The following is a 25,852-nucleotide window of genomic DNA, read 5'->3' as shown; positions in this document are numbered from 1 at the left end:
ATAAAAAAATACTTTTTTAACTTGTTACAAACAAATGTTTTATGGTTGAAAGTACTTCAAACACATGGTTTATTAACCGTTCTTAAACTCATCTATATAATAACGCATGCTTCCTGGCATCCATACGTGCCAACTGAAATATGTGAAATACTTCATATAAACATGTGACAACACCTCTTTTCCTCTTGGGTACTGAAAATGTTAGAGCGTTACGCTGCTAATCTAAACCCAAAAAATATGCATAAAAAGTAGAGGATTAAAGTTCTTCAAAACTGAAGAAATATACATGAGCAAGTAGAAGAGGAAATCTTCTTTTCTTGCATTTTCTTGGCGACCAGACAGATTATTGGTGTGAAATGTTCAAAAGAAATCTTAAGGACAATGTTCCAATTATAAAAAAGTGCAGCACATAGGAGAAATTCTTTTTCAAAAGTGCAGATTAAATAAAAAAAAATGCAGCAAGTCTTTTCCACTTTCACGTCCCAGAATAAACGTTCATCTAAAGGTTCTAAACCAAAGAAATGAGTAGGCTAGTAGTGCATAGAAAAATCTCGTTGATAGGTTCAAAGCAGGACTCGTTTCCAAATGGTTTAATCAACGACTTAGGTTGGATTATAAGGAAACATTTAGTCCGGTTGTAAAACGAGCAACCATAAGAATTGTTCTGACAATATCTATGATGCAAGGGTGGCCATTGCGTCAACTGGACATTGACAACGCATTTTTGCATGGAAAATTGCATGAAACTGTGTATATGATTCAACCCCTCGGGTTCAAAGATTTGTCAAAGCCTAATCATGTTTGTAGGTTTCAAAAGACTATTTATGGCCTTAAACAAGCTCCAAGGGAATGGTACTCCGTTTTAAGGAAAAAAAAAAACTTGGAGCCCGGGTTTGAAAATTCCAAAGCCGACAGCTCCTTGTTTATCTATAAATCTGCCTCTGTTTTATGCTTCTTGTTGCTCTATGTAGACGATTTGGTCATAACTGGCAGTGACAATAAATTTGTTTGTTCCACTATTGACAAACTTGGAGCCTCTTCCTCCCTCAAGGACATGGAGCAACTTCATTTCTTCCTTGGCATGGAAGTTATTCTCACAACAATTGGTCTTTTTTTGTCTCAGCACAAATACATACATGACATTCTCTCAAAAACAAACATGCAGCTTGGTGCAAAAGAGGTGTCCATTCCATTGTCCACCACAACGGCTCTCAAACTTATTGATGGAACTTCCTCTATGGACAGCACAGAATTTAGGCGTGTCACCGTTGGACTTCAGTACCTCTCTCTTACACGTCCAGACATATCATTTGCTGTCAACAAACCATCATAATTCATGCATAAACCCACTACTACACACTGGGCAGCAGCAAAAAGACTCCTAAGATATTTGAAGCAGACCATTAATCATGATATTCACATACGCAAAAGCTCAAGCTCAACAATAACAACCTACACCGATGCTAATTGGGCTGGCAACTATGATGACAGAAACTCCACATATGCCTACATTTACTTCCTTGGTTCAAATCCAATCTCTTGGAGTTCGAAAAAAACAAAGGGCTATTGCAAGATCATCCACAGAAGCAGAGTATAGAGCCCTTGCAAATGCTGCATCTGAAACCATCTGGTTACTGTCCTTGTTTCAGGAACTCGGCTTCACTATCTCTTCCCCACCAACATTGCTTTGTGACAACTTGAGTGCTACCCAACTCAGTTTTAATTCCATTCAACACTCTCGGAAGAAGCACATCCAAATAGACCTGCACTTTGTTCGTGATATGGTTCAAAAAGGAATGCTGAAAGTTCATCATGTAAACACACAAGATCAGCTTGCTAACCTCCTCTCGAAGCCACTATCCAAGAAACGCACAGAGCAACTAAGAACCAAGATTAGCCTTACCAATGGCAGCCCTATCTTGCAGGGGCGTATCATAGATAATTCCATAAATCATGCAACAAATCAAGTCACAGAAGTGTAGTCATGAATCAAGGGAGTAAACTGCTGGACTAATCACAAGAATCACGTCTCACAACTGTTACAATCCTCACAGCCACAATTCCAGCTAGCTTTCCTAAAATAGATTTTGTATTCATTGTATATACAATTCCAGCTAGCTTTCCTATAATAGATTTTGCATTCATTGTGTATATAGCATTCTATTCATCTGTATCGTTGCGGGCAATATACTATAATCAAGTTTCTCAATATTCAATAAATACTCAAACTTCATCAAACACTATGTTTGGGAGAGCATAATTCCTTTGCTTGGTTGCAATTATATTTATCCTGAAAGATGGATTCTTCTTAAAACATTAAGGTATTTAGAAGATGCTGATGGAAAGTGGAGAGACTTTGTGTGGTTGCAATTATAATGCAAAATTTCATAAGGACTTTCATAATCAGGGAGACATGTTACATGAGCAAAACCCCACGTGAGGTTCAAACATGCTTGGGCCCAAAAATGTGGGAATGCAAAAGAAGATGTTGATTTAAGTGGAGAGGAATCTAGGACAAAAGTGGCTTTGGAGAAAAAAACAGACACAACTTGGTAATTCGATAATAATTGCAACAAGTTGAGGGATGACCATGACTTTTGAAGATAGATTTTTTGAGGTATTGTGAAAACAATGAGTCTCACTAAATATATATTTGGATTCAAAAAGTTTTTAAAGATGTTTTTATTGAGATTTGAAAAAAAAAATAGAGAGGCCTGTTAAAAGTAGAGTAATACTACATGCAATCGTGGAGTAACACCTCACCCTATAAACCAGAACCTTCAAGAAACTTACATGAATGATAATCAAGAGAAAGACTATTAAAACCCCATAAAACCTCATAATTAATATTAGTCAACGAACACCCTTAATATGAACCAAAGGAAATGATAGAGTTCATAAACAAAACTAACATTCCACAACCAACCATAGAGTTCATATGTTTTTTTCTTGCTGTGAATGGTATATTTTTCTCAACGTTAAACTCTGGTTTTTTGGTCAGACGTGTATTGAACTCTTCTTCTCTAGCCTACACCTTGAGACCGATCTTCATTTGCACCATTGATTTGGACTCCAATCCTTAACGTCATCGACAATCAGCCTCCTAAACATCCGCAATTCCTCCAGGTCAGGTTCTTACTCCAAAAAAGATTTCGATCTAAGATGATTTAAATTGCTAATTTTAAATTTGATTGCTTGTAATTGTCACTTTTTTGGGGCTATGTCTTGGATTTGACCGTGGCTTTATGCCTTTGTCCCAACACCCCGAATCTTACTTGTGCAGATGTTGTTGCATGTGTGCGTGTGAGAGAGAGAGGAGATGAAACAGAGAAGAGTAAATTATGTTGATTTCATCCATGAGCATCCGTTGGTCTTCAAAGAAGATCTGGAAAATGATGGGAACAAGGAAGCTGTTTGCTCGAGGTGCCAGGAACCAGTGTTGGGTCCCGGCTACAAATGCTCCGAATGCGACTTCCTACTTCATAAATCATGCCATGAACTACACCCCGAAATACGCCACCACTGTTTGCACCCAAACCACACCCTTATTCTCAGAGCGCCATCAAAATCTAATATATGTGATGCCTGCCACGAGAATTGCAGTAGACGCTTATTTTACCGTTGTGATAAGTGTGATTTTGACCTCGACATCAATTGCGTTTCCCGCTGGCGAAATAGCATCGATGAATGTCGCCAACATGACTTCGTCCCCATCTTGGAGCAGATCCAATTCACTTGCAATGCCTGTGGTGACGAAACCAAAGACGTCGCTTACCTCTGTAGCCTCTGTCGATTCTTGGTTCACCTAAAATGTGCTGATTATCCACGCACCATCAGTACAACTGTACATAATCACTCTCTCACTCTCACATGTTCTCTTCATCAAATGGTAGAGGAGAAGGACGACATATTCTGTAAACTTTGCCATAGAACGGTAAAAACAAAGTACGGAGTTTATTATTGTCAAGATTGCAGTTATGCTGCCCACTTGCAATGCGCACGAAGTGTTGAAGGTGAGTACATGGACCTGAGTGCAACCACAGAGTCAGTACCTTGCGAATCTGATTTGGTCTCAGAGATCAAACATTTTAGTCATGAACACAAATTAATCATCAGTAAAAAGGAGCTCGAGGATGATAAGATTTGCGAGGGATGTATGCTTTCAATCTCGCCCCCGTTTTACAACTGTGAGCAATGTAACTTCTTTCTGCACGGTCGCTGTACTATACTTCCCTCCAAGAAGCAACACCTTCTTCACCGACACCCACTCACCCTCCTCTTACAAGCACCTTCCCCAAGTGGCATATTCAGATGTTATGCCTGTGACCGTTTTCAACATGGCTTCTTTTATAGATGTGACTTGTGCGAGGACAATTTCGATATTCAATGCTCTTCTCTTCCGGAAACTTTAAAGCATGAAGGTCACCAACACTCCCTCTTTATAGGTTTGAATCGTGATAAAATAATATGCAATGGTTGTTATGATAAGGATCCTCCTTCTCACTTATTTGTATGCAAAAAATGCGAGACGTTCGGCTTGTGTGTTAGATGCGCAACTCTTCCATATAGAGTTGGGTATGAATATGATTTACATGATTACTTGACACTCACGTATAGTGTTGAAGACGATTCTGGAGAATACTATTGTTTTATTTGCGAGGAAAGTAGAGACTCAAGGAAGTGGTTCTACTATTGCAAGGAATGCGACTTTGCTGCTCATCCCGATTGTGTTATTGGCGAGTATTCGCGCATCAAGTTTGGAGGAATCTTCACATGTCATGAATATCACGATCATCCTCTCACTATTGTCCAGAAGAACGAGTACTCTGCTCCGTGTGATTCTTGTGGCACCACTTTTGATGGCTTGTCTGTAGCATGTACTCAATGCAAATTCAATTCCCACTTAACTGTCCGTCGGTGGATGGAGCGTATTTGTAATTGGTATATGAGGATATGATGTCATATGGAATTTTTATGTATTGTAGACTGCACATGAGCATTTATCGCTGTTTATATCGCATTTAGTTAAACGTGAAAATAAATATATAGTTGAGAGAACTGCGTTTGGAAACACCCAACTTAAAAAGAAAATTCTATAATATTGGTCAAGGAGAGGCAGAAAATTGAGGTTGCATGCTAGGTGGCTGTACTAGTTGGGACAATCTGTAAGTGGGAGAGTTTCATCGTATAAGTTCTATTTTATATATATTTGAGTTTTGGCCTATTTATATTAACACGCTACTTATTATTATGGGACTCGCAGTAGTTTTAAAAATGTCCAAATATCTATAATTTTTTAGCATAGTTATTAGTTGATGTGAAATACTTGGGACCTGTTTGGAGCTGCATTAGGAGTCTTAAAAAATGTTTAAATAGCCTTAAAAATTCTTTAGTGAAAAAAATTAGATTATTTGAGTGTTACATATTAAAATATTTTTTAATCTAAAAAATATTTTTCTGGATAATACAGAACGTAATTTGAGTTTTAAAAAGAAGTGTAGTCATGAATCAAGAGAGTAAACTGCTGGACTAATCACAAGAATCACGTCTCACAACTGTTACAATCCTCACAGCCACAATTCCAGCTAGCTTTCCTAAAATTGATTTTGTATTCATTGTATATACAATTCCAGCTAGCTTTCCTAGAATAGATTTTGCATTCATTGTGTATATAGCACTCTAGTCATCTGTATGGTTGCGGGCAATATATTGTAATCAAGTTTCTCAATATTCAGTAAATACTCAAACTTCATCAAACACTATGTTTGGGAGAGCATAATTCCTTTGCTTGGTTGCAATTATATTTATCCTGAAAGATGGATTCTTCTTAAAACATTAAAGTATTTAGAAGATGGTGATGGAAAGTGGAGACTCTGTGGTTGCAATTATAATGCAAAATTTCATAAGGACGTTCATAATCAGGGAGATGTTACATGAGCAAAACCCCACATTAAAGGAATAAACACCAAGGGTTAGAACCACGTGAGGTTCAAATATGCTTGGGCCCAAAAATGTGGGAATGCAAAAGAAGATGTTGATTTAAGTGGAGAGGAATCTAGCACAAAAGTGGCTTTGGAGAAAAAAACAGACACAACTTGGTAATTCGATAATCAATAATTGCAGCAAAGTTGAGGGATGACCAAGATAGATTTTTTGAGGTATTGTGAAAACAATGAGTCTCACTAAATATATATTTGGATTCAAAAAGTTTTTAAAGATGGTTTTTATTGAGATTTGAAAAAAAAAATAGAGAGGCCTATTAAAAGTAGAGTAATACTACATACAATTGTGGAGTGCGTAAGTATTGTGCAGTCGCTTCAAAAAATAGTGGGATCTACTATTAAAAAATTATTATTTTTTCATGTGAGTCTCGTATTTATTCATTTTTTTCAAACTAATTGTGCGGCGCTTGCACACTCACGACTACGACTATCATTTCTCTTAAAAGTATGTTTTGGTCCTTGAAAGAATACTTTTGTGAGAGGTTTTGAGTTTTAGATCAACTAGATGTGGACTGTTGATTATTTTGTGACATTCTAAGATCAAAGATGTACGCTTATTGTAATTTATAATTAACTGAGAGGGGATATGACAATGTCAATTTTCATATGCATTTTTGGGTTGTACATATGTTATAATCGCTGGGAAACAAAACACGCAAGCACCTAATATATAAATCTATAAAGGTCCAGATAATCGCAAAACCAATGATCAACAGGTATCCCAAAAGACCAAAATCATAGAAATGATAAACAATGCCGGCTAGCATTCAGTACAACAATACAAATCCATTTAAGAACCTAAAATTCGAAGCCAAAATCAAGCATAACACCTCACTCTATAAACCAGAACCTTCAAGAAACTTACATGAACGATAATCATGAGAAAGACTATTAAAACCCCATAAAACCTCATAATTAATATTAGTCAACGAACACCATTAATATGAACCAAAGGAAATGATAGAGTTCATAAACAAAACTAGCATTCCACAACCAACCCAGAAAAAAAAAATAATAATACAAATCCAAGGCAAGAAAAAAACAATGCCACAACACAATATTGAAAGCCTAGTGAACTACATAAATCCAGATCAACAAAAAAAGTATAATCACTCGTAAAAAGAAATAAAATAATCTTTCATCCACCAATAAATGCCAACGTGCTGTGAACAATTTTGAGCAATAATTTTCCATATCAACTCATTTTTTTTATGAAATAAAAGCCTCTTCATCCACAATAATTTTTTTTATGAAATAAGTTGAATTGAGATGAGTTGTGAAAAGGGTTTGTTATATTTTTATAAAGAAGAATTATAATCAACTACTATTTACTCCCACGCTATATACTTATAATTTTTTTTATTTTTATAAAGTGTGGAGGTATTTTTTAAGAGTGTGGAGTGTTAGATAGTGAATAGTGATCGATGAGAAGAATTTTTATTTTATAAATCCACAGCACCTCCCCTTTAAAGACTATTTTTTGAACTTTTTCGTAGATGAACCTCACATGAATATTGCATATATTTATCTTTCTATATTAGTCCATTTAATTTGATCAGACAATTAATAAAATTCAATAAAAAACTACGTACTAGATTCTATCGATTTCTTTTCCACCTTGAATTATAAAAATTCAGAAAACAGCATCTCATCATGTGTGAAGACGATAACCAAAAGAAAAAACAAATTACACAAAATTCCATAGTTAATTAAGATCAGGTGCGTGCATGTGATCGAGGGCTTGATTGCATGATACGGTACCTCAACTTGATTAGCCATGCATCGTGTATGTGATTATTAATCAAATAAAAACTATACATAATATATATTCTATGTATAATAAATTATAAATTATTAAGAAAAACAAGATTTAATCAATTAATTAATATATATAGTACAACAAATGCTGCATGGCAGCCATATATACCTACTAATAATCTTTGACTAAAGTAGCATGTGCAATAAAACCTGCTCAATCGTGAATCTGGTGCAATAAAACTTACTATCAATCTGAGTAATAAAATCCGTTTGGATTTAGAAAATATTTTATCTAATTTTATTTTATTTTATTATTATAATTTTTTCAAATTTTTATACAAAATATAATAAATAATTCATCTTTTTTAAATTACAATTTAATTTTATTAAATTTTAAAATAATAATAATATTAAAAACTAATATTCTTTTTTTTTTAATTTTCATATTTTATCTAAAATTAACTCACCTCCTCTCTAATCCAAACCAAACTTAAAAGACTTGATTGACTTTAACCTTTTGTAAAGGGAAAATGATACGCTTACATTTTTACGATTACCGCTGTACTACTCAGCTCAATTTTTCTACCTTTTCTTCTACCTTTTGCATTCTGTGAATAAAAACTTTGTCAAAAAGCTCAGACTCGTCTCCTCGTCTCCTCTTGGCACCCAAAAGCCACACGCCTTATAGCATTAGTATTAATATTGGTTTATATATATCACCCTATAACTTAAAAGCGTGTATAAAACATGAACAATAGTGAATAGTAGCAGCCTTTTTCTCAGTTGCTTTTTCTCAGTTCCGATTTTAATCTTGTTTTTCTTCTTCGTTCGGTTCCGATTTCCACACTCAAAATATCTGATCGTTACATACAGATAAACGTAAAATAAATATCTAATCTTTACATATAAGAGATGAGATATCTGATCTACACACTTTCATCTCAAATTTACAGAACACTTCAAATTTACAGAACAATTCTCGCATATTTTTTTCTTCTTTCTCCGTGTGGGTTTCGGTGAGGGACACGGAGGCTGCGCGTGGGGGATTCCGAAGGTGGGTGCCATGGTCGGCGCCTTGAAGGGGACTCGTCGGTGGTGGTCGTGAGGTTCGGTGGCCACGTACAGCGGCGTAACGTGAAACAAATGGGTGAAACCCATTTCCGTTCGGTCTCCGTGGGGGAGACGGAGGGCTGCGCGTGGCCCACTTCGAAGGCGGCTGGGATGGTCGCCGCCTTGAGGGGGACTCCTCCGTCGTGGTCGTGACCGTCGGTGTCGACGTACGGCGGCGGAAACTCAAAAAAATCAAAGAGACCCATTTCGGTTCTCCTTCCACGGAGGAGACCATGGCTGCGCGTGGGGAAGATTGAAACTGCCAGGGATGCTCGCCGGCGTGAGGAGAACACGCCGACGTTGGCCGTGACGATAGCCGGGACTCGGCGGCGCCGGGCAGCGCTGGAGGAGAACCACCGTGCTGCGGAATCGCCTACGAGAGAGAGAGAGTTTAAGAAAAAATAATTGTGTTAAATACATTTATTAAGTATTTATATGTCCTACAATTTAATGTTCAATAATAATAATTTTTTTTTTCTTTCCTTTACAAATATACTTTTGTTTTTACTGTAATATTATATTGTTGAATTTTCTACATAGGTTGAACTCTGTGAAGTTGAAAGTGGAAATAAGATATCCCAACAACAAGCTGCTCATAAAAGTATCAAAAGTATGGATCCTTTAACTTCTTAATTTCATACTGTAAATTAATAACTGAAATAATTTATTTTGCTTCATTGATTTTAGAATTTTTTAAGTCAATTATTTAATGTCATTTATTCAATATTTATTCTGCATGAACTTTGAACTGTTTCAAATTATAATTTCGAATTAGTTTAAAAATTATTTGAAGGTTTTTACATTATATATTATTTATATGACATAATTTAATTTAAAAATAAATTTTTAAAATTTAAATCTTATGTATTCAAGAAAATATAACTAGCAGCAAAAATAATATTAAAAATTGTAACACAGTCAATTACATTAATAAAATGTACAAATAAAACATAAAAGTGGCTACATATAGAATTTTTATATAGGAAAACTTTATCAACAAATCTATTTCTATATGTAAATACTTATATCAATATTTATAGTTTTACTTATATAATTATACAGAATCAATTATTGAAATATTAAAAATTTTAAAAATTGAAATTTAAATTAAAGATTTTGATAAAATAAAGTACGTACTTATTAAAAATAATATTGTATATAAACTTATACTCTAAAAGATGCTTGAAAAATAAAATAAAATAATAATTTTGTGAATATTCAATGATAAATTATCTCGGCTATATACAACAATAATCAACAGTACCACAATAATAAATGAATTTTACTACACAACTTCTATCAAATTTTACATTTTATATTTTTTTGAATTTTTTAAATTTTTAATATTTTTTTTAAAATTTTTTTGTGAGTTTATTCTTTTTTACATTATATATTATTTATATGACATAATTTAATTTAAAAAATAAATTTTTAAAATTTAAATCTTATGTGTTCAAGATAATATAACTAACAGCAAAAATTATATTAAAAATTGTAACACAGTCAATTACATTAATAAAATGTACAAATAAAACATAAAAGTGGCTACATATAGAATTTTTATGTAGGAAAACTTTATCAACAAATCTATTTCTATATGTAAATACTTATATCAATATTTATAGTTTTACCTATATAATTATATAGAATCAATTATTGAAATTTTAAAAATTTCAAAAATTTAAATTTAAATTAAAGATTTTGATAAAATAGAGTACGTACTTATTAAAAATAATATTGTATATAAACTTATACTCTAAAAGATGCTTGAAAAATAAAATAAAATAATAATTTTGTGAATATTCAATGATAAATTATCTCGGCTATATACAACAATAATAAACAGTACCACAATAATAAATGAATTTTACTACACAACTTCTATCACATTTTACATTTTATATTTTTTTGAATTTCTTAAATTTTTAATATTTTTTTTTAAAATTTTTTTGTGAGTTTATTCTTTTTAAATTATTTCAAATTTTCTATTTATTATACATATAATAAATATTTGATAAAAAAATAATAAAAATTAAAAATAATATGGAGTGTAGAGTGTTAGCAGGCAGTGAAGATTTTTTTATAATAAATACTACTAACCAGTATAAATAGTAATTAACAGTGCTATAGTATGTGATACAATAATAAACAGTATTGAACATTACTCGTGAATAATAATAAACAATTACAGTAATAAACAGTTCTAAACAGTAAAATAAATGAAAGAATTTTATTAAATATTTTAAAAAATTAAAATCATGTAAATAATTAGAGTTTTTAATATAATTTAAATCTCATAATATTTTTAATTAACTAAAATCATTTCAGTAGCAAAAGAAACAATTATGTAATATTTAGTCGTTTTAGACTCTACTTTCAGTAACCAAAAAAATAATTATGTAATATTCACTTTCCTGACTTGCTTAAACATATAGTCTGTCTAAATCTATTATCAGAGACTTTAAACAATTATAGTTTACTTAAACAATTAATTATATTATCTTCATAGACCTTATCATTAAATTCTCTTATTCTACACTAGATGTTTATATTTTAGAATAACCTAATACAGGGCAAACGTGCATCGCACGTACATACACTGCTAGTATATATATATATATATATATATGTAAAATCATCTTTTTTGCATAATCATTTTGTCATTCAAACAAATTAAATTTTTATATTGACTTATGTATATTTGAGACAAAATAATAATAAAAAATATAATTTTTTTTATATATTATATTAAAAATATAATAAAATGAAAAAATATATATAATATATTATAATAATAAAATGAATGTGCATGTGAATGTTTGTTGTGTTGTTGAAAGATGGAGAAAATAAAAAGATTGAGAGAGAAAGTGGGAGGAGAGAGAAATAATGATTAAAACATGTTTTGTAGAGTGAATAGTAGTTATCTAAATTTAGATAAGCATTGTTCATAACTAGCTAAATATTTGGATATGCATGAGTCAATGTGGAGAACTTTAAAGTCATATTATACAAATATGACTTTGTGTGTATATATATATATATATATATATATATATGTATGTATAGACCAATATAAATGCTCTAAGAAGTTCAGAACTCTACCTTCTACCCCCAAATGCCGTCGTTTACAAGATTGACCACAACCATTACCTCAAATCATCCATCCAACAGATGCCCACGGACAAATATTGTTGGGAAATATTCTGAAATGCTTTGTAAACTAGAGAATATGTAAAATAACAAGAACAAATTTGAAAGAGAGAACCCGGTATTGAGGGACGTTGTGATAGACTCTTCCTTAGAGTAGATTCCGCCGCCTTCAATATTAAACATGCACTAGGCTTCTTGACAGCCTACTCCCAAGATACAACAACGTTGGTTCCCGTTAATCTCCTCGTCGGTGCACACAAAATAAGATCCTCGAACCCTATATAAAATAGCCAAAGCCCAAAGACAGAAAGACAAAGAGAATGAGGAGGTGTTTCTCTAAGTTTTGTAGAGAATTTGGAGTTAATGAATTTGTAGGTGGGGTTCCCTATTTATAGAGAATGAAAGGGTACTTATGAAAAGTCACAACTTATTTAAATGAAATGGTACATATGAAGAGTCACATCACTTAAATGAAATGGTACATGTGAAGAGTAACATCACATAAATAAAATGGTACTTGTGAAAAGTCACAACTTAATTAAATGAAATGGTACATGTGAAAAGTCACATCACTTAAATGAAATGGTGTTTGTGAAAAGTCACAACTTAAATGAATGAACACTTTTGAGAAGTCACAACTTTTCAAATATTAGAGAATACATTGAAAATGTTTCTAATTCACCGAAAGACACGACTCTTTGTTTGGTTGAGAAGCGGTTAAGGTTCATATCCCTAAGAGGCATACATTGGTTCAAGTACCAAGACACAAAATCTAGATAATCGAACCGATACATTGAACAATGGTAATGGTTCACATTATTTTTCACTTTATATCAAATATTTTAATCATTTCTATGATGAAAAACCAACAAATATTATGGCGCCAACCCCAAATGGAACTTCCCTGTCAAGTTCACCATCGACGACACTGTTGCAAATCAGAATCGCCTCACCCTCATCGTCAACCTCAAGTTCGATAGGAGCTTGGGCAAAAGAGAGATCAGCCGAGTCCACGTGCCTATCAAGGGAATGTGAACTTCATGGAATAATATTATTATACTTACGCCCTTGCAAACAAAAGTTCTACTTTTTGGCTAATTCCCACCATCATTAAATATAAGAAAGTTCTTAGTATTAACATAAAAGACAAGGCAGCAGAAAACTTACCTTGTGAAGAACCCAACGGCTACCTTCCATACACAAAACCAATGGCTACAAGCAAGATTACGTCCATGAATTATGAAACAGCCAGACCATCTCCATAAATCGTGCAATGGCTAACATCTTTATTATTTTGTAAATACTTTCCATTACCGCATATACCGTAGGTCTCCAATCAGTACAAACTCTCATGTATTGATACAATATGTCAAGTATATAAATAAAATAGACTCTCACGTCAGTTGATGCATTTCATCAAGCACTTTGTGTTCACTGTTTTTATGGTACTAGAGCCCTTGTGAGAGAATAGAGTCTTCCTCCCATGGCCACCATCACCCTCAATGTCGGCAACTTTGTTACCTTGCGATTAAACACCACCAATTATCCTCTTTGGCGCGAACAAATCTTGGCCTTGGTTGAGAGCCAAGACCTTGTAGAGCATCTCACCGAGGCATCATCACCCCCAGAATTCATCACTGCCAGTGAAACAACGAGCAAACCCGAACCCAGTCCCGCCTTCCTTCAATGGTGCAAATCGGATCGATTGCTCCGAGGATGGATTATCAGGACATTATCTGAGGAAGCCCTTGGCCTCGTTGTAGGCCTTGATTTTGCCCTTCACGTTTGGGTGGCTCTCAAAGAGGCGTATGCTCATCATTCCCAAGAACGGGAATTCCACCTTACATAGCAGTTAACATACATGCGCAAGGAACCATTGACGCCTCTTGGTGATTATCTTCACACATTCAAAGGTTTGTGTGATAGCCTTGCTTCAATCGGTTGGCTCGTGCAAGACAAAATGAAAGTTTTCTCATTGCTGAATAGTCTTGGAGTCAAGTACGAGCCCTTCACAACGGCGATGTTGAAACCTCCCATGCCCTCCTACGCCAAACTGATTCCTCTGCTCCAAGGGTATGAAATCCACTCAACCCTTCATGATTCCACTAATAATTTTGCTTTCTATGGATAGAGACAATCGAACTCCACCAAAGATTACCGTCGCCCACCTCAGTCTAGTCACCGCAACAACAATCGATCTCATAATCGATCATTCTCTTCGAAAGGTCGAGGGTTTCAACCCTCTAACCAGTCGGTGAGGACCTCTGCTGATGGCACTCAAAACGTGCGTTTCGCACCAAATGGCAGTGGGCCTAGCCCACATGATACTGATGCCTGGCCCATTAACAAAGGCCACGACTCTCCCCGTATTGAAAGCTGTCAAATTTGTGGAAAAAGAGGCCATGTAGCTCTTAAATGTTGGAACCAGGTCAATCACTCCTACCAACCTGACGACATTCCTCAGGCCCTTGCTGTGATGACTCTTAAGAATTTTTTTCATGATGCTGAATGGATAGCTGACACTGGTGCATCTGCTCATATGACCGACGACCCAGGTATACTAAAAAATTTACGTCGCTATTTTGGTAATGATGCTGTTATTATTGGAGATGGTAATTCTCATGCTATTACTCATATTGGTGATACTTATCTTGATAATGGCACCACTAAAATTAAATTATGTGATGTTTTCTTAGTACCTGCGTTGGCAAAAAATATTTTATCTATTGGGCAACTTACCACTGATTATCCTTATAACTGCGAATTTTACGGTGTTGGTTTTGTTGTTAAGGAACGGGAGACCAACCGCGTCCTCTTGACCGGACGATGGAAGGTTATCCTCTATGTCGTTTCTCCTCCATACGAAGCTTACTTTTCCACACGATTCCGACGTGTCCCTGAAGATGTTTGGCACCAGCGCTTGGGACATCCTCAGGCATCTTCTTTACATGTCTTAAAATCAAAAGGACTTATTCAAGTTTCTAGCTCTAACAAAAATTCTTCTTTTTGTGATAGTTGCCAATTAGGCAAACTTTGCAAACTTCCTTTTTTACCTTCTAGCAATATTACTCATAATGCGTTTGATAAAATTTATTGTGATTTATGGGGTCCAACTCCTGTAGTTTCTGTTGGTAAATTTAATTATTATGCGTGCTTAATTGATGCCTTTTCTAAATTTATGTGGCTTATTCCTTTATGCAAAAAATCTGATTTTTTTTTTCCTGCTTTCTTACTTTTTGAAAAATATGTTGAGTGACAATTTTGCAAAAAAATTAAAATTTTCCAAACTGATGGGGGTGGTGAATTTGCTAATATTCAATTTACATCTCATTTACAAAAACAAGGTATTATTCACTAGTATTTGTGTCCTCATACTCCTGAACAAAATGGTATGGTTGAACGACGTCACTGTACCATTCGTGAACTCGGGATGACCATGCTTTTTTACAGTAGCGTTCCAAAATGCTTCTGGGTTGAAGCCTTTGCCACTGCCACTTTTCTAATTAACCGGCTCCCTTCCACCACCATTGACTTACAGTCACCCTTTTCCATCCTTCATGGCACCTATCCTGACTATAGTTCCTTACGTGTGTTTGGCTCAAAATGCTTTCCCTACACTTGAGATACGAAAAAGAATAAATTTGATCCTAAAACCTTACCTTGTGTTTTTATGGGTTATAGTGATAAGCATCAAGGTTACAAATGCTATCACCCTTTCTTTGGTCATACTTTCATCTCACGCCATGTCGTGTTTAATTTTAATGAGTCCACTTTTCCTTTAAACAGCCTGGTAACCTTCACCTACCTTCACCTACCGAGTCGGTACTTTCCACCTTTGATATGTGGATTACTCCTCCTACCCCTCTCTCCAACTCCACCATACCTGACGTTGGTCCCGATCCTTCCTCATCCACCATAGCGGCGGATATTCCTCTTCCATCTCTATCCACTTCAAACCCTTCTCCTGCACCTGCTCGACCCTTCATTAATGCCAGTAGGCTACCTATATCTCCATCATCATCATCTGATACTCCCACCATTTCTTCAGTGACCCCTGCTATCACCGTTGTCACACGGTCCAAGTCTAGTATTCATAAGCCTATCCCCAAATATGCTCTCTTGCATGACCTTGTTTCCATTCCGACTGAGTCCAAATCCATTCACTCCGCTCTCAAACATCCTGGTTGGTTACAAGCTATGCATGATGAATTACAAGCCTTACATGTGAATAACACTTGGACTCTTGTCCCTCGTGATTCCACTATGTCTATTATAGGTTGTAAATGGATCTTCAAAAGCAAACTCAAAGCTGATGGCTCCCTGGATCAGTTAAAAGCTCGTTTAGTAGCTAAAGATTTTCATCGAGAAGATGGCATAAATTACCATGAGACATTCTCCCCTGTTATCAAACCCAATACTATCCGCATTGTAATCACCCTTGCTCTCATCAATCGCTGGAGTATTCGACAGTTGGATGTCAAAAATGCATTTCTTTACGGTGATCTTCAAGAATCTATTTACATGGAACAAACTCCAGGTTTTATTCATCCAACTCATTCTTCTAATGTTTGCAAATTAAATAAAACTCCTTATGGTCTCAAACAAGCTTCCCGGGCTTGGTTTAACAAATTTAACAGTTTTTTATTAACTTATGGCTTTCTTTGTAGCACTGCTGATTTTTCATTATTTGTTTGTCACTCCCCGCGTGATACTTTTATTTTACTCTTGTATGTTGATGATATTTTATTAACTGGCTCCTTTATTGAGTATCTTCTTGAATTTATTTCCACTCTTCATAGTCAATTTGCCATGAAAAACCTTGATTCTCTTCACTATTTCCTTGGTATCCAAATCAGTCCAGCTACTGACGGCCTTATCCTCTCTCAAACCAAATATGCCATTGATATTCTAGAACGAGATCAGATGCATGACTATAAACCTATGAACACTCCCATGATGCCAAAGACCAAAGGACTTACCTCTCAGACACCATTCTATGACCCTGCTCACTACCGCAGTATTGTTGGTACACTCCAATACCTTACCCTTACTCGTCCTGACCTTTCTTACAGTGTTAACTTTGTTTCTCAATTTATGCATTCACCTACTGAAGCAAATTATAAAATGGTCAAGCGCATTCTTCGATATTTGAAAGGCACTATAGACCTTGGTCTTCATTTTAGTTCTCATTCTACACTTGATCTATATGCCTTTTCTGATGCAGATTGGACAAGTTGTCCTATTACCAGACGCTCCACCACTGGCTACTATGTCTTTCTTGGAAGCAACTGTATCTCTTGGTCTGCAAAAAAACAACACAGTCTCTCGATTCAGCTCCGAAGCTGAGTACGGAACCATGGCCCATACAACTGCCGAGCTAACTTGGATATCGTTTTTATTACGTGATCTAGGCATTCACCTCACCTCCACTCCATTGCTACTCTGTGATAATATTAGTGCTCTTTACATGACTGTTAACCCTGTTTTTCACGCTCGGAGCAAACATATTGAAATTGATTATCACTATGTTCGTGAACGTTGACCTCTTGGACTTCTTCACACACGGCATGTCTCGGCATCTCATCAAATTGCCGATATTTTTACCAAGCCCATTGGCCAATCTACTCTTATTGATCTTCGGACCAAACTTGGCCTCGTCCCTCGGCACAGTTTGTGGGGGCATATTAACATAAAAGACAAGGCAGCAGAAAACTTACCTTGTGAAGAACCCAACAGCTACCTTCCATACACAGAACCAACGGCTACAAGCAAGATTACGCCCATGAATTATGGAACAGCCATGGAGATGGCTAACATCTTTATTATTTTGTAAATACTTTCCATTATCGCATATACCGTAGGTCTTCAATTAGTACAAACTCTCATGTATTGATACAATATGTCAAGTATATAAATAAAATACTCTCAAAGACTCTCACGTCAGTTGATGCATTTCATCAAGTACTTTGTGTTCACTGTTTTTACTTAGAGCTTGAAAGAATGCATTGGCAAGAAGTGGAGGTCAATTTCTTTAAGATTCGTTGATCAAAGATCCAGAATAATCTTGAGATGATGATTCTGATTTATTTGTTTTGTATTGTGAAAAATCATGAATGAGAAAATAAAATATAATTCTTTTTGAAAATGACCCTAAAAAATAATTTAGACCACACGTTTATGTTTTCAGTTCTTCTAGGTACAAGCGGGTTGGTGCGCCAACTCGTATACCAATTGTTATTTTATTGTTTTTGTCAGATGTTATATCATTGTCCAAATGCAAATGTGTGTGGCGGCCAGCACTTTTGCCGAAAAAGTAAGAGAAAATAGAATCCCAAAACCCAATCAAGATTATCTAGACATTATTTTTCAAAGACGAAAACAACAGAGAAACCATTAGATTCAAAACATTCTTCAATTTCGTTCATTTTTTTGGACAGCTAACGGGCAGGCCATATATTTCAAAAAAATTCAGATGGAAAGATTGAAACAAACGAAATCTTCTTTCATTTTCATTTCCATCACCATGAGGAATAAAAAACTCAAAGTTATATTCACCTAGATAACCAAACTACCATCCAATCCACGAGAGAAAGAAATAATATTTTTTAATTAATGGGTAACTTTAGAAGTTCGTTGGCTTCAAGGTTATCAATGAACGACCTAGCAACGCTAACAGTAACACTAGACTTGGCCACCAACTGAGACTTGAGCTTCTTCCCCAAGCTGTGTGCATACGAGGCTAGCTCCTTCTTCTTCTTCACACTGAGACCCAGTAATTTCAAAGGCGATGAAGACGAAGAACTCATAATCATCACTTGGGAAGTCTCTCCATCAATCCTTCCCAATTCCGGGTCTTCACTTCCACTCAACCTCTATTAGAGTTAGATAAATTTATCTCTCTAATAAATTTAATCACCTCACCGTCATATTCTTCAATCCTATTGTCAAAATCCTCTTCATCATCATCTTCTTGTGTTGTTTCTCCTTATTGTAAAGTTGAAGATGCACTGAGAGTATGAAGAGGGGAGTGAGTGAGAGTGGCAAAAGATTGAGAGAATATAAGAGTTAGAAGAAAATTAGTAAAATGAGTTGTACTTGGAGTGGGATTTGGGAGAGTGAGGATTTGGATATTGTGATTGTAATGGTTAAGGTGGAGGCTGTTGAGCGGAATAAGAGTTTGAATATGAAAAAAAAAACAAAAAAAAGGAGGAGCGAGGAGGTGGTGGCTGCGATTGAGGAGGGAAGAGATGGTGAAATATTGAGATGACCTGCCATGCTCTCAATTGCCTTTATTTTATTTTATTTTTTTTCAGTCACTTCCACTATAGACCACTCACGCAAAATTGCAAGGATCGAGCTCTATGTTTCATTAAACAGTATAACCACGTCAGCATTTAATATAAAATGGGTCCACCAAATTACCTGACTTTAGAGTTTTCCCTTTTTCACGACTCTGGAGCACAGCCAAAGCCCTCTCGTTATTCGTTGGCTCAATTAGTCAAATGTTAGCCCACAAGATCCTCCTGATTTAAAGGGACAAAAGACTAATGATACACCTACAACATATTGTATAACACATTATATAATAATGTGTTAAATGAAGGATATATTTATAAAATTATCTTATTGTATAATATATTATAGGTAAATCATTTTCCTAAAGGGATAGAACACTTGTACGTCTTTATTTCTCTTGGGAATTGGGATAGAGCACTTGTCTTTATTTCTCTGGTAACTGTTTTAATAGAAGCCAAGGTTGACTTTTGTAGACCTCTTGTAATTATTTCTATAAAAACTAAAGGTATGTTAGACAAGTGAGAATACTTTAAATATTCTCACTATTATTTTTTATTTTTTTATTATTTTTTATTTAATTTTTTACTATTTATTATTTTTCATCTACTTTTTACTAATATTCAATATTTTATGAAAAATTTTATTCCTAAACCTCAGACACCACACACCAATCTTTTTATGATTTCTTTAATTTTATTCTCTTACAAAATGTGTGGTATATAAATTATGAGTAGAATAATTCAATTATTTTAAGAATAATAAAACCAAAAAAAAACTTTAAAAAAATTTAAAAAAAATAAAAAAAATTTGGTGTGTGGTGTATGGGCTTATGAATAGCAATGCTCATATTTTATTATTACTTTTTTACTACTATTCATAAATATTCTCAATATTTTTCATTATCCAAGCGTACCATAACTCTCTCTTAACAGACAAGAGAGAGAGAGACATTTATTGTCTTTGTTTTACTCTCAAGGTACAACGAGCAGGTACTTTTTTTTTTTTTTTTTTGAAAAAGATAGGGATTCCGCTCTTTTTTTTTCACTTTTACTTTTTAATCTAAGAATTAAGAAAATATTATTTAATAATATTATAAATTTTTTTAAAAATATTTAAAAAATGATGTGATAAAAAAAATCCTTAAATTTGGCCTGACCAGAGCTCCCAACGGTGGGTGTAGACCCACTTTTTATTACTATTATTATTATGTATTTTTTAAGTTTAAGTTCACATAACTTGCTTGCAATTCTAGTTCTAAGAGCATTCACATTGATTTGATTAAATAAAAAAATTAATTAAAATTTACGTAATTGATATAAAAAATACCCCACATTAGATTGGCCAAATCTAAAATAAGATGGACTTCTACTACAGTGGTTGATCAAAGATAGAGAACCACAATTGATTCACCAAGTATTAAAATATTAATTTCTCACTCTAAACAAATATTAAAATATTAGTTTTTCACTCCAAGCAAAAATACTATTTGATTTGTAATTAAGAAATTTAGATAGAATTTTAGAAGAGTTTAATCAAATATTTTTTGTTATTAACATTAAATGAATTTTAAAAATATGATTTTTTTAATATTAACTTAATTAGAATATAATTATTATTAATATTAAATTGGTAGAATTATAAAATATAATACAAATAAGTTAAATAAAAAGTTATTAATTTAATAATACTTTATTATTATATAAAGAGTGAACGTCTAATCTAATATGGAGATTAAATTTAAATGGAATAGAGAAATATAAAAAAATGTGGTATTAACTAAATTTTAAAATAAACAACATAAAAAGCTTCCCAAATCCCAAACCCTCCCATAGGAGGTAACCTATGACAAAACCTCTCTTTTTCTTAGGTACTGAAAGAATATGCATAAAAAGCAGAGGATTGAAGTTCTTCAAAATTGAAGAAATATACATGAGCAAGTAGAAGAGGAAAACTTCTTTTCCTGCATTTTCTTGGTAATCAAACAGATTATTGGTGTGAAACGTGCAAAAGAAATCTTAAAGACAATATTGGTGTGAAACGTGAAACGGAAGAAAGTAAACTCTCTATCCCTCCATTACCCTCCGAATCTATATTTTTCATCACTACTCCAAAATTGGAAGGAATGGATTTGCCATCAACCTTTTGTAAAGACATGACAGACGTCCTTAACCTTTTGTAAAAACTTGCAAGGAAGAATATGTAATCAAGTACTCCGTTTAGTTTGACAGTTCTAAGATTTAACATCCCAATTTAATAATCTAGGTACCTAATTATTTTTCCAACCATTACTATTTCTTAATTAGAGGCTGTACACGTAATTTCAATAGTGATCTTACGTGGTCATGAGAAGAAATATTTTATTAAAATTTAAATAAAATATTATTAAAGTATAATTTTTTAATATAATTTTTATTTTAAAATTTAAAAAATTAAAAAATTTATTATATTTTATATAAAATTTAAAAAAATTATAATAATGAGATAAAATAAAATAAGATAATTTTATATATTAAACCGGTACTTATCTTTTGAGGAGGAAGCGACAAAAGGAGGAGTTGAAGTCAATGAATCATGCAAAAAACACCTTTTTGTTTTTTTTCCAGCAAGATACTGGATCTGTGGTCCATTTAAACACGATGATAATGGTGAATAGTACTTTTCACGACCTTTAGTATCTCTCTCAAAGCACAACGAGCAGGTACTTTTTTTTATCATGTATTTTTCCAGCTTCAGTTCACATAACTTGCTTGCAGTTCTAGTTCTAAGTAGTTTTGTTGCAATCCATCTACAATAGTTGTATTTTCCCTTTCCTTAGATCTGTTATCTCTTTGCCAGTTTTTCCCCATCTATTGTAACTTCCCGATCTTAAGATCTGATGTCTATTGCTTTTTTCAAACTTTTCATCATCAAAAGCTGGTTACTCTATATACATAGTGACAGTAAAATCGAGGATAGACCTGTTTTGTGATGGTTTGATATGTTGGAAGATAGAGACAAAACAATAGAAGAGGAAAGAAGCACTCACACGTCGGTACTCTGTTTTTCTCCATTCATTCAATATTGTTTCAGTACATCAATATATAAAACCAAAAGAAAATTCTGGAAATTAAATTAATGACATTTATGGCCTTTCAGATTCACTAGACGGTACACACCTAGATACAATGAAAATAAACTTTCCAGTTTTTCACATATCTCGTAAATGAACAACTTAATAAATTGTGGCCTTTTGCAATAAATCAAGTTTAATCTTCAACATGATATACTGATACCAGAAGAATCTTGGTGTGAACGGTATATTTTTCTCAACGTTTGAACTCCGGTTTTTTGGTCAGACGTGTATTGAACTCTTATTCTCTAGCCTACACCTTGAGATCGATCTTCATTTGCCCCGTTTGGACTCCAATCCTTAACGTCATCGGAAATCAGCGTCCTAAACATCCGCAATTCCTCCAGGTCAGGCTCTTACTCGAAAAAAGATTTCGACGTAAGATGATATCAATTGCTAATTTCAAATTTAATTGCTTATTGTCACTGGGGCTATGTCTTGGATTTGACCGTGGCTTTATGCCTTTGTCCCAACATCACGAATGCAGATGTTCTTGCATGTGTGCGTGTGAGAGAGAGAGAGGAGATGGAGGAGACAAGAGTCAATTATATTGATTTCATCCATGAGCATCCGTTGGTCTTCAAAGAAGATCTGGAAAATGATGGGAACAAGGAAGCTGTTTGCTCGAGGTGCCAGGAACCAGTGTTGGGTCCCTGCTACAAATTCTCCAAACGCAACTTCCTACTTCATAAATCATGCAATGAACCGCCCCTCGAAATACACCGCCACCCTTTGCACCCAAACCACACCCTTATTCTCTGTGCGCCATCAAAATATGTTGCTTGTGATGCCTGCTACATGAATTGCAGTATACGCTTATTTTACAGTTGTAAGCAATGCGAATTTGACATCGACATTAGATGCGTTTCCCGCCGGCAAAGTAACATCGATGAATGTCAACGACATGACTTCTTCCCCATCTTGAAGCAGATCCAATTCACTTGCGATGCCTGTGGTGAGGAAACCGAGGGCATTGCTTTCCTATGTAGTACCTGTCGATTCATGGTTCACCGCCAATGTGTTGATTATCCACGCACCATCACTACAACTGTACATAATCACTCTCTCACTCTCACATGTTCTCTTTTTCAAATGGTAGGGGAGAAGGACGACATATTATGTAAACTTTGCCAAAGAAAGGTAAAAATATGGTGCGCAGTTTATTATTGTCAAGATTGCAGATATGCTGCCCACTTTCAATGCGCACGAAGTGTTAAAGGTGAGTACATGGACCGGAGTTCAACCATAGAATCAGATCTGGTCTCGGAGATCGAACATTCTAGTCATGAACACAAATTAATCATCAGTAAAAAGAAGCTCGAGGATGATAAGATTTGCGAGGGATGTATGCTTTCAATCTCGCCCCCGTTTTACAGCTGTGAGCAATGTAACTTCTTTCTGCACGGTAGCTGTACCAAACTTCTTCCCAAGAAGCAACTGCCCCTTTTTCACCAACACCCACTCACCCTCCTCTCACAGGCACCTTCCCCAAGTGGCATATTCCAATGTGATGCTTGTGACCGTTTTCAACCTGGCTTCTGTTACAGATGTGACTTGTGCAAGTACTACAAATTGGATATTCAATGCGCTTCTCTTCCGGAAACTCTAAAGCATAAAGGTCACCAACACTCCCTCTCCATAGCTTTAAATCGGGATCGAATAGTATGCAATGGTTGTTATGATGAGGATCCTCCTCCTCTCTTATTTGTATGCACCGAATGCAAGACGTTCGGCTTGTGCTTTAGATGCGCAACTCTTCCATATAGAGTTAGGTATGAATATGATTTACATGATTACTTGACACTCAGGTATAGTGTTGAAGACGATTCTGGAGAATACTATTGTTTTATTTGCGAGGAAAGTAGAGACTCAAGGAAGTGGTTCTACTATTGTAAGGAATGCGACTTTGCTGCACATCCCGATTGTGTTATTGGCAAGTATTCGCGCATCAAGTTTGGAAGAACCTTCACATGTCGTAAATATCATGATCAACATCAGCCTCTCACTATTGTCCAGAAGAACGAGTACTCTGCTCCGTGTGTTTCTTGTGGCACCACTTTTCATGGCTTGGCTGTAGCATGTACTCTATGCAAATTCAATTCCCACTTACTTATTCGCCCTTGGTGGGGCTTAGAGAGTATTTGTGCCCCGCAAGATTAGAAGTCGCAATATGCTTCAATAACAATAACATTATAATTAAGAAATAGACGGTATATCATGAGGATATGATGTCATATGGAATTTTTATGTATTGTATAGACTGCACATGAGCATTTATCGCTGTTTATATCTAATATTTGAATTGAAGCATTAATTAGTTAAACGTGAAAATAAATATATAGTTGAGAACTGCGTTTGGAAACACTACCCAACTAAAAAAGGAAATTCAATAAATATTGAGGTTGCACTAGCTAGGTGGCTGTACTTGTTGGAACAATCTGTAAGTGGGAGAGTTTCATTGTATTAGTTCTATTTTGAAATACTTGGAGCCTGTTTGGAGGTCTTAAAAATTATTTAAATAGTTTTAAAAATTCTTTAGTGAAAAACTTAGATTATTTGAGTGTTACGTATTAAAATATTTTTTAATTTCAAATAAGTTAAAAAATACGTTTGAAGAAAAATATTATTTTATATTTTTTTTAAATATATTTTTCTGGATAATGCGGAACGTAATTTGAGTTTTAAAAAGACTATCAATAGGCTGCGAAAATATCCATACAACTTTAAGAAATTACAATTTTTAAACTTTCAATAATATGATCATAATCTTTAAAAAAAGTTAAATGATTGTATTTTCAATATCAAAAGATATTTTTTTAATTTATCTACAAATAAATGTATCATGTTTGAAAGACATGGTTACTAATTAGTAAATAAATCTTTTATAGAATAGCTTTTTACTTAAATTATAAGTTATAAGTTCTAAAGTTATATATTTGAATAGAGTTTTACTATATATTTATATACACAAGTGTTGCGTGGATGAATGAATCGCATACAGTATATAAGGTTTTTAACTCTAGTGAGAGAATGCATCGATCGATAAGAGATTTACTAAAATTAAATTAAAAACGTGAAAATGATAAGAATAAGATTAAAAAACTGCAATAATAATAGCAAATACTAAAATTAGCTTATCAACTGATCATCACCAGAAGAACACAATAAATATATCAACGTTGACTACAAAGAAAAGTGCCATATTATTCCATCTGCCACTACGTACCAATGCGCATGTACCACTAGATTTACCATGTTGCATCTTGATCTAATTATATAAGATGGTTGATAATTATTATCTTTTTTTTCTTTTGTAATTTGGGTAATGAATAGTAGAATTTGTTACCCTTTAATTAATTAATAGATATTTTAAACTTTATATTCCAATTGTAAAGTGTATAACATCTCTAAGTTCAGAAAATGTACA

At 34.2% G+C, this 25,852-nt stretch overlaps 2 protein-coding genes across 3 annotated transcripts; both read left to right on the top strand.

Moving 5' to 3' along the window:
- Nucleotides 1–2,848: 2,848 nt before the first annotated feature.
- Nucleotides 2,849–5,013, top strand: LOC118343662. The gene is made up of 2 exons (XM_018995451.2): nt 2,849–3,126; nt 3,284–5,013. The coding sequence occupies exon 2, from the start codon at nt 3,320–3,322 to the stop codon at nt 4,955–4,957; it is 1,638 nt and encodes a 545-aa protein (XP_018850996.1). The 5' UTR covers nt 2,849–3,126; nt 3,284–3,319; the 3' UTR covers nt 4,958–5,013.
- A 16,878-nt stretch (nt 5,014–21,891) lies between these two features.
- Nucleotides 21,892–24,756, top strand: LOC109013386. Of its 2 annotated transcripts, XM_018995454.2 has the most exons (3): nt 21,892–22,014; nt 22,652–22,772; nt 22,913–24,756. In XM_018995454.2, the coding sequence occupies exon 3, from the start codon at nt 22,951–22,953 to the stop codon at nt 24,583–24,585; it is 1,635 nt and encodes a 544-aa protein (XP_018850999.1). In that variant the 5' UTR covers nt 21,892–22,014; nt 22,652–22,772; nt 22,913–22,950; the 3' UTR covers nt 24,586–24,756. The 2 variants fall into 2 exon arrangements, with proteins under 2 accessions (XP_018850999.1, XP_035543103.1); XM_035687210.1 differs by lacking the exon at nt 21,892–22,014 and having other exon boundaries at nt 22,588–22,772.
- The last annotated feature ends 1,096 nt before the right edge of the window (nt 24,757–25,852 follow it).

Source organism: Juglans regia, unplaced genomic scaffold (assembly GCF_001411555.2).
Source record: "Juglans regia cultivar Chandler unplaced genomic scaffold, Walnut 2.0 Scaffold_746, whole genome shotgun sequence".
In the NCBI taxonomy this organism is placed as follows: Eukaryota; Viridiplantae; Streptophyta; class Magnoliopsida; order Fagales; family Juglandaceae; genus Juglans; species Juglans regia.
This window is presented reverse-complemented; position numbering and strand designations above follow the sequence as displayed.